Source organism: Arachis ipaensis, chromosome B01, assembly GCF_000816755.2.
Source record: "Arachis ipaensis cultivar K30076 chromosome B01, Araip1.1, whole genome shotgun sequence".
NCBI lineage: Eukaryota > Viridiplantae > Streptophyta > Magnoliopsida > Fabales > Fabaceae > Arachis > Arachis ipaensis.
Window position 1 is genome coordinate 9,179,037 of NC_029785.2, and position 10,116 is coordinate 9,189,152.

At 37.2% G+C, this 10,116-nt stretch overlaps 2 protein-coding genes across 2 annotated transcripts; one reads left to right on the forward strand and one right to left on the reverse strand.

Moving 5' to 3' along the window:
- Nucleotides 418-6,750, forward strand: LOC107624734 (protein TORNADO 1). The gene is made up of 4 exons (XM_016327176.2): nucleotides 418-1,713; nucleotides 2,290-2,691; nucleotides 3,258-4,501; nucleotides 5,212-6,750. The coding sequence occupies exons 1-4, from the start codon at nucleotides 603-605 to the stop codon at nucleotides 6,586-6,588; spliced, it is 4,134 nt and encodes a 1,377-aa protein (XP_016182662.1). The 5' UTR covers nucleotides 418-602; the 3' UTR covers nucleotides 6,589-6,750.
- LOC107624701 lies at nucleotides 7,151-9,750 on the reverse strand. The gene is made up of 2 exons (XM_016327158.2): nucleotides 9,474-9,750; nucleotides 7,151-8,650 (listed from the first exon to the last, which is right to left on the reverse strand). Exon 2 carries the CDS (start codon nucleotides 8,635-8,637, stop codon nucleotides 7,378-7,380), a length of 1,260 nt encoding a protein of 419 aa, XP_016182644.1. The 5' UTR covers nucleotides 8,638-8,650; nucleotides 9,474-9,750; the 3' UTR covers nucleotides 7,151-7,377.

Consider the following 10,116-nt stretch of genomic DNA (forward strand, 5'->3'; position numbering starts at 1 on the left):
AATTTCTTTAAGGATTGATGTTGTAAAACGTTAATTAATAACATATATAATATCTGATATATCTAATTGAATATTGATCAAATATGTTTATGAAAATTTATTAATTTAGTCATTTTTCTCAATTACAAAAATCTTACTCTTAATATGACCTAGTAACTAAATTGATAGATTTTTGTGAACATATTTAATCAAGGTCTAATTGAACATGTAATGTGTCATGTATGCTATCAATTAACATTTTACATCATCAATGGAGTAACTAAAAAGGACAGATATGATTAATTCGTAATCTTTGAAGGACTAATTTGATTGAAAAAAATTTCATGGATGAATTTAAAAAATACCTTATCTTCAGAAACTAATTTGGGTATTAACACGGTTTTAAAATATGTTAATCCATTATTGGAGACCCTTCATGGTCTTTTGCAATGGATGATTACTCATATATTCTCCCAAGTGCCACCTTCAAAGACAAGTTAAGAATATAGCAGGTGTGACTAAAAGACATTCTTACAGTGTCTCAATCAAAGAACACCATTTTCAAAAACCAGGACAATGTCTTCCAACAAAACCCTTAAACCCACATCATAGTTTGTTCTGTTATGGCTTCAAACCAGAACATGAAAGAGCTACAATGGGCACTTCAATCACTAAAATCCGAGTCCCTAAATCTTGAATGTGTTTCCTTCTATCTTTCCCAACCAACCTCAAACTGTTACCAAGAAACAGAAGCCTCCATAAACATAAACATCTCCAAAGAGAATCTCCCATTGTTCTCTCAAATCTTGACAACACTGGCTGAATCCAGAAGGACCAAATGCACATTGAGGAACCTTGAGTTTCATTCAGTTGTGTGGGAGACAGAAGAGGTAAGAAAACTTGGAACCCTTTTTGGGAACAGTGACAATAATCAAAGCATAAAGCAAGTTTTGTTTAGAAGAAACAGGTTCAATGGGAAAAGCCTCTCAGAGCTTTGTGATATTCTGAAGACAAATAGGGTGATCAAAGAGATTACGTTTTCGGAATCTGGGATTGGAGCAGTTGGAGCTGGACTAATTGCTTCTGCTCTCATGGTGAATCATAGTTTGGAGGAGCTTCAGATTTGGGATGATTCAATTGGTTCAAGGGGTGCTGAAGAGCTTTCAAAGATGATTGAAGTCAATCCAACTCTGAAATTGTTGACCATTTTCGACTCGAATGCCATCACTGCTACTCCTCTTATATCAGCTGTTTTGGCAAGGAACAGAACAATGGAGGTTCATGTTTGGAGTGGTGAAAAGGGGGAAAGAAGTTCAAAGGTTGTTGAGTTTGTTCCTGAGAATAGTACTCTAAGAATTTACAAGCTTAATCTCTCTGGCACTTGCCGCGTCGCCTGCGCCTTAGGAATGAACCTGACAGTGAAATCACTCGATATGACCGGAGTCCGGCTTAAGTCTCGGTGTGCTAAGGAGTTAAGGTGGGTTTTGGAACAAAACCAGACACTTAAAGAGCTCAATTTATCAAGAACTTGTCTTAAAAACAAGGGCATTGTGTATGTTGCGGCTGGACTCTTCAAGAACCGGAGTTTGCAGACATTGCATCTAACAGGAAATTGGTTCGGCGGAGTAGGCGTGGAGCATCTGCTCTGCCCTTTGAGTAGATTTTCAGCCCTGCAAAGGCAAGCCAACATTACTTTGAAGTGTGTTACTTTTGGAGGTGGCAGAACAAAAATAGGTAGGGTTTTATATTGATGCATGGATACTTCAATTTTACTTATGTATGTGTATTTGCATCAACTTCTGGTATCTTAGACTTATTTTTACATGTCAACTAATTTCTTGAACCAAAAAGCAAGATTTTTCATTTAACTATTGTTCTATCTTGTTTAGAAGAAATTGTGTGTTTTTTTTTTTTTTAATTTGTCTCTACTAATATAGTTAATATTTATGACATAAAAAATAAAAAAGCAGCATGCATTACATTAAACACAAAAAAAAGGTTAGAAACTAATAGTTATGTCAAGTGATGCTTAAAAGAGGTTAGAAAATAATGTTTTTGAACACAAAAAGAAGTGTCTATGCTAATGACCAGAAAATATTGCAAAAGATCAGGTTTCTATAATGCTGAAATGCTTTCTTACACACACTTACCATATAGCATTCTCAGGAATAGGATCTGATCAACTATAATGATTCAAAATTATGTGCAAATATGTTTTTTTATTTCATACATATTGTAGTTTCCTTTTATAAATTATCGTTGTATCATATTCGATCTTCGTTTAATCGTGTCCTTACTTATGCAACATAGGTAGGGAAGGTTTAGCCGCTATAACAAAGATGCTAACAACAAACGAGACTCTCCGGCAGCTCGGGATTCATGAGGATGAGAGTTTGAGACCAGATGACTTTGTCAAAATCTTCAAGAGTTTGGAGAAGAATGCTAGTTTGAAACTCTTGTCTCTACAAGGCTGCAAAGGTGTTCAAGGAGAGACATTGCTGCAAACAATGATGGAGACACTACAGATAAATCCTTGGATTGAAGACATTGATCTCTCAAGAACACCTTTGCATAATTCTGGAAAGACTCAAGGAATTTATCAAAGATTGGGGCAGAATGAGAAGACTGAACCAGAAATGGATTTGCTCAACAGCATGCCGCTAACACAGCCCAAGAGTTGCAGAGTCTTCTTTTGTGGGCAAGAATCTGCAGGTAAGGCTGAATATAAGTATTTATGCTTGAAACTTTGGTGCATTAATTAATACTTGATTAATTTTCATGGAAGATCATCTCATATCTATAAATAAAACAATATCGGAATCTATAATGCATCATTACTTCAAACTCGGTGCCATACTCGCATCGGATACATGTCGTGTTGGCTACTCCATTGATACTTTTAGATTCTTCTACTTATACTTTTACAATTTTTTTATATTAGTCTTTCTGAAATTTTATACTTATATAAATAGAACTTCCAGAATGATCAACTGGATGATAACATTTTGTTATGATTAACTAGAACAATCTACAATAATGTTAACATCATTATTCCTCTCTTTAAGCACAGATTTGGCTTTTATATCTGCATTTTGTCAGTTTTATGTGTTATACTATACCATCCATATCCTGTCGAAACACTGTTGTATCCCTGTATCGATGGCATTTCGTCTCATAGTTCATAGATTGGGAGTTCATTAAAATAAAACTAAGCTTAATTGTTTGTCATTTGAACACCATAAAATCAACTATAATCATAATTTAAATTCATCTTTCAGGTAAGGCAACACTTTGTAATTCAATATCTCATAATTTCTCTGCTTCGGCATTAACCTACTTGGATCAAGTCAGAACAATAGTAAACCCAGTGGAGCAGGCTGTCAAACCAGCAGGGATGAAGATAAAAACTTTCAAGGATGAGGACACAAAGATTTCAGTATGGAATCTTGCCGGGCAGCATGAGTTTTTCTCCCTCCATGATCTTATGTTCCCAGGGCATGGTAGTGCATCATTTTTCCTTGTAATATCTAGTTTATTTAGGAAACCGGGTAACAAAGAACCAAAAAGCATAACAGAGATTGAAGAAGATCTGCAGTATTGGCTAAGGTTCATAGTTTCCAACTCAAAAAGAGCAGTACAACAATGCATGCTACCGAGTGTTGCTGTTGTTCTCACACACTTTGATAAGATCAATCAACCGTCACATAATTTGCAGCATACTGTCAATTCAATTCAGAGACTGAGAGACAAGTTCCATGGCTTTGTTGATTTCTATCCAACAATATTCACAGTTGATGCAAGATCTTCTGCATCTGTTAGTAAACTCACTCATTACATCAGAAAGACAAGCAAGACTATTCTAGAAAGGGTGCCGCGAGTTTATCAACTTTGCAATGATCTGATACAGATTTTATCAGACTGGAGAACTGAGAATTACAACAAGCCAGCAATGAAGTGGAAGGAATTTGGCGAGCTATGCCAAGCGAAAGTGCCGGCTTTGAGAATCCGGTCTAGAAATGATAACAAAGGGAAAGTGGAAATAAGGAGAAGAGCTATTGCTACTTGCCTTCATCACATTGGTGAGGTGATTTATTTTGAAGAGTTGGGGTTTCTAATATTAGATTGTGAGTGGTTTTGTGGCGAAGCACTTGGTCAGCTTGTAAAGTTAAATGTGAGGAAGCAATACTCCTCAGAAAACAATGGATTTATTAGCAGGAAGGAGCTGGAGAAAATCTTAAGAGGAAGTTTGCAGAGCCCCATTCCTGGTATGGGTTCAAAGGTATCTGAGAACTTAGAGGCTAGTGATCTTGTGAGAATGATGCTGAAACTCGAGTTGTGCTATGAACAAGATCCATCAGATCCAAATTCTCTGCTATTGTTTCCCTCCATTCTTGAAGAAGGAAGAGGGAAGACTCCGAGGTGGCAGCTAAGCACACTGGACTGCCTGTACGCAGGACGTCATCTTGAGTGTGACGATTCTAGTCACATGTTTCTAACTCCAGGATTCTTCCCTCGTTTGCAGGCAAAAGCTACTCTGGACACACTCTAAGTTTATCCCTTTGCATTTATTTTTCATCAAACTATTTTCCTGAAATTATTATTCACTTACACCAATTATTTCAGATTTTATCTAGTGTTGGCTAATTTTCTGATCATGGAGAATCTAGCTGAATCTAGGTTCCTAGTGCAAAAACAAAAGAATACATATAAAATTAAGTTGTTTCTATCACTAGAATCCATCCTTTTTAGTTAATTATTAAACATGTAATGCATAATATCACCAATTATTCATATCAGGAATGGTTATAGTACATATTAGAGTGTCATATTACCGAGCTAGCTTTAGGGTCGAGTTAAACTTACTCAATTCTACTATGATATCAAAATCTATCTTATAGTTGCTATTGGAACCACGTATATTCTCAGTCAATCAAATTTCATGCTCCAAGTTGCTAACCAGTCCGAAGTTTGCCGGGATGTATTCGAGTCCAACATCGCTTAGAGATAAGGTCATAAGTCTTGGGAAAACCTTTATAACCTTTTACATGTGGTTTAACTCGAGATTGAATTGGTCTACTAAATTCTAATAGTACAAACTACTCATTTCCCAAAATTGTTCACGTTTTGATCCTCACTCAAAAGTCTAAAGTATTTGTAGCTACAATACCTAGAAATTCATGAAGTTTTGGTCTGTATGATTTTCTAACTAAATCTTCTTATCCGATATCACAGGTGCACCTTCACAACAGAGTAAAGACTCTAAATAATCAACATGGAGCAACTTATAGCCTTGAGAAGCACCTCATCTCAATCATCATCAATGGAATTTACATAAGAGTAGAGCTTGGAGGACAATTGGGTTATTATATTGACATCCTTGCATGCTCCACCAAAAACTTGACAGAAACTTTAAGAGTCATTCAGCAGCTTATAATTCCAGCAATCCAAAGCCTTTGCCATGGGATCACCTTGACCGAAAGCATCATAAGGCCCGAATGTGTCCGAAACTTGACACCCCCTAGATACAGAAAAACACAATCTGCTTCCGTGCAGCTACTTAAACAAGCGCTTCTGTCTCTTTCTGCAGACAGCATGTATGATTATCAGCACACATGGAGTCCAGTCTTAGATTCTGGTAGGCCAATCCTCCAAGCTGGGTTTGATTTAGCACGAGACCTTTTATCGGATGATGACTTTCGAGAAGTGTTGCATCGGAGATATCATGATTTATATGACCTCGCTCAAGAATTGCAAGTACCACCTGAAAATAACCCAGAAGGACAAGATCAATCTTTGGCTTTGAGCAATCAAGCTGAAACAGTTGATCCAAGCTTTGGGGGAATTGCAAAAGGAGTTGAAGCAGTCTTACACAGGCTAAAGATTATTGAACAAGAAATCAGAGACTTGAAGCAGGAAATCCAGGGGCTGAGATATTATGAGCATAGGCTCCTCCTCGAACTTCATCGCAAAGTGAACTACCTAGCAACCTACAATGTGCAGGTTGAGGAGAGGAAAGTTCCAAACCTGTTCTATTTTGTTCAAACAGAAAACTATTCTAGAAGGTTGATCACTACCATGCTTTCTGGCATGACCGCACTACGGCTTCACATGTTATGTGAGTTCCGGGGACAAATGCATGTTGTTGAAGATCAGATGGGTTGCGAGATCATGCAAGTTGATAACAGGGCTGTGCAATGTTTGGCTCCATATATGAAGAAATTCATGAAGTTGGTAACTTTAGCGCTAAAGATAGGTGCGCATCTTGCGGCCGGAATGGGAGAAATGATACCGGACTTGAGCAAGGAAATGGCTCATTTGGCCGGCTCTTCAGCTTTTGTTGGGGCAGCTGCAGCTGGTGCTGTAGGGGCAGCTGTTCTCGGCCGTAGAAATAGGGCTGCAGAAGGCTCAAGGGACATTCAACAAGATTTAAGAGCAGCACAACAATGGGTGGTTGATTTCTTAAGGGAGAGGAGGTGCTCCACAGGGAAGGACATTGCAGAGAAGTTTGGACTATGGCGAGTTCGGTACAGGGATAATGGTCAGATTGCTTGGATCTGTAGGAGGCACATGTATGCAAGATCTGCAGAGATAGTTGAAGTGCCTGTTTGAAATAGCATGCTACCTTGTATAATACTAGGAATTTCAAGTACCAAAAGCTTCTGCTTTCTAATTTCCTGTTAACTCATTATTGTGTCATTGTGTGTATTTCTTCCTTGAATTTGACATTTATTTAAGTGTTCCAATTGCATTTAAAGGATTTGAAGTGTTGCATCAGTAAGATTTAATTTCTCACAAGAAAGAAGCTCAATCCAAAAATTCTATAATGTTTTATGAATTATGATTCTATAATTCTTGAATTGGAACGAGAAAAAGTATAGGCTGAATTATGATGCAGACCATATAAACAGTACCGTATGAACTTTTTTCATGTGAAAAGGAAAGAAGCAAAAATCTTTAGTGATTTTGAGTATGATTAGTATCTTGTATGCTAAGATTTTGATTTAATCTACTTTAGCATTCACCATGTGAATGAGTGGGACCATATGATCATCGCTAGTGATTATGCAGATGATTAGTATCTTGTGTTTTGAAATCAGATTTCACAATTATTGACATTGAAACAAAAAGAACCATAATTTAAATAAAGAAGGTAAAGGTAACACAAAAAAGAAAAAGGAAAAGAAAAGAAAAAGTTCACATAGAATAGAAGTTAAGATAACAAGCTTGTGAGAGAGAGTACATAGTTATAATTCACTATAACCTACAACATTCTGAAGAAGTACACAGAAGGAGAAACCACACTGGATAGTACACATTATTACAACATAAGTTCTTGTTCTAGAATCTACAGTCACCTTGCCTTGTATTCCATTGAATTTGAACCATTGAAACAAAAGTTCAGAAGAAAGCCCTGCTACCATAAAATACGCGCGAGTTGTTACTCTTCGGTGTCTTCTCCTCAGTGCTCGAATTCCCTGAACTAGTTGCCTCAGTTTTTATGTCCATAGGAAGCTTCATTTTGGCCAATGACTCAGTAAATTGCTGCATGCTTTTGTTGTACATGTCTACTATATCCTGCTGCACCAAATTCGGTTCTGGGACAAGGTTCACAGTAACAACAGGCTTAGGGAATGACACACTTGGAAGAACCCCATTTGAGGAATCACTCTCACCATCTATAGTATCCACATTTTTAGCATCTTTGGTGCTGGAAATTTGTTCCTGACCGGGAGACTTGGAATTAGCAGCAGCAGCTTCAGATGATTCTGAGCTTGCAGGCACAGGAGAGGTGACACCATTTGTTGACACACTGCTGGGTGGGGAATCAACCTTGGGAGGAAGCTGAACAGACTCAACACTGCAAGCAGAGAAGCTTTCCACGAGGCGAACACCCGCTTCAGAGCTCTGATTCTCACCATCAGAAGTTGCCAAGCTATCAGCAGAGCACTGAGTCTCCTCACAGGGGATGCCGAAATACTCCGACGCCATCAAGTGATCTTCATTCACAATCTTAGGATCAGGGAACTCAATCTTTTCCAAATCCCTCGTCAGCGACTCACCCGTCTCGGAGTCCTGCGCTCCAACCTCCTTAGGAATTGTAGAAATCGCCATAACATCTGGCGAAGCACCAGCGTAAGAAAGCGACAACTGAACAAAACCGGCCGGAGAATGGAACAAATCAGTTGAAGAAAGAGAGAACTCTTTCTCCAATTTTCCATCCTGAACTAGCAGTACCTCAGACAAAGGCACCAAAGCAAAACCAAGCAACTGGTCCTCAAGGTAATTCTTGACCCTGCTAAGCATCCAAATCTCACATTTGAGTGAGGAATCAATAGTCCTAACACTAACCCTTAGATTCTCATTGAACACTGGGTTCCTTCCTCCACCATTGATGGTCTTGGTGGAAACAGTGTCATCAGGGTTAGAAGTAAGACAAATCTTGGCATAAACATCTTGCTTATGGTATATGCAGATGTTCTGAATGTCCCTAGCTTGGTGTATATATACATCAAGCATGCCAATTGAATCTTCATCCCCATTTGACATCACAGCCTCTTTTCCATTCACCTCAAATACATCATCATGCTTGTGCTTCTCAGTAGCCTCATTCAAGACCAAGCTCTTGAATGGTGACACAACAGAATGTGGTGAATCCATGGTGAATGTATACCTGGCAAAGCACAATAGCTTCAAGGAGGGAAAAAAAATAATAATAAAGTCACTTAAAGTATAAATCTAAACACAAATGATGATTAAACCTTAAATCCAAAACTCTCACAAAGAAAAAAGTACTACCTAGGCTTAATGATTCTTAAATCCAAATTCCCAACAAAAAGGTACTATATCAGATACTAGGGTTTAAACAGATCCAAGAAAAGTAACAAACTTTCAGCACATGCAAATAACAGAAACAAAAATTAAAAAGAAAATAAGAAAATTTAAGAGTAGAAGAAAGGGAGCAGCAACCAACACTTGAAGAACTAAACTTGACACAAAAATGGGAAGCTTTGAGGCTTTGAACTTGAATTTACTTAAAAGAGTTGAGAATCAAGAAGCAGAAGCACCCCCCAAAATTGAAACTTGTTTGTGGTGAAACTGAAACACACTCAAATTCAGCAGCATGCAGCAAGGATATAAATAAGAACAGGGGCAATCAAAAGAGGGTAGTGCCAAATTTTCCTCAGATTCCAATAAAGCTGACAACTTTAATTGTTCTTCTGCTTCACAGAACACACTTTCAGCGGAATCCAAGGGAGCAAAAACAGGGAAAAGCAAAACAAAGAAAGAGGGGCACGGTGACCAAAGTCATGTCACAAGAATCACACCACACTACTACTCCTCCTTCCAGCACTACAATCCAAACAAGAAAAAAAAAGCGGGAATAATAATAATAATAATAACAATAATTCACAATTAAGAGCATGATAATACTAATAATAAGAAAATCTCAACAAGTTCAAACATAGAAGAGGGTGTGCTTTTATTATCATTACCTGTCCTTGCTTTAAAAGTCAAAGTGGTTTAATTCACAATCAGAGGTCAGAGGATGATGACCCAGTTCCTGAATCGAGGCAGTGATGGAGAAACAACAAGAACAACAGCAGAAAGAAAATTAAAGACAAAAAGAAAAATAAATAAAGGTGTGAACTTTGTATAAAGGGGGAAAAAGTGTGGCTGCTGAGAATGATGAAACCTTTCAGGTGAGTGTGTACATGGATTGGAGCCTAATCAGAGAGTGCAAGTGCGAGTAGTGTAATTAGAATTTGGAAGAGCCTATATAAATTATAAGGGATAATGCTACACACACAAAGAAAGAGTAATTAAAGAAAAAAAAAAGCATTTAAAAAATAGTTATCTTTCCATTTATTAAAGGCTTAATTTAATAGTTAATACAAACCATGGAATACAAACACTTGATTGAGTTATGGGGATTTGTGTGTCTGAAATATGTTAAATATGACATCTATTTTGTATCGGCAATACTATCTAGTTAAGTCATTTTAGTAATTAAGATTAATCATATTAGTTTAACAAATTAAATATTGATAATCATATATTTTAGTTTAAAAAAAAAAAGAGCGTAAGAAAAAGAAAGATTTAATTATAAAAATAATGTGTTCATTTAATATTTTTTAT

Excerpts from the sequence above, each read along its gene's own strand:
- LOC107624734 (XM_016327176.2), top strand. The coding sequence starts at position 603 with ATGGCTTCAAACCAGAACATGAAAGAGCTACAATGGGCACTTCAATCA. Across the intron at positions 1,714-2,289 it reads AGGTGGCAGAACAAAAATAG|GTAGGGAAGGTTTAGCCGCT; the intron begins GTAGGGTTTTAT and ends TATGCAACATAG. Across the intron at positions 2,692-3,257 it reads TTGTGGGCAAGAATCTGCAG|GTAAGGCAACACTTTGTAAT; the intron begins GTAAGGCTGAAT and ends TTCATCTTTCAG.
- LOC107624701 (XM_016327158.2), bottom strand. The coding sequence starts at position 8,637 with ATGGATTCACCACATTCTGTTGTGTCACCATTCAAGAGCTTGGTCTTG.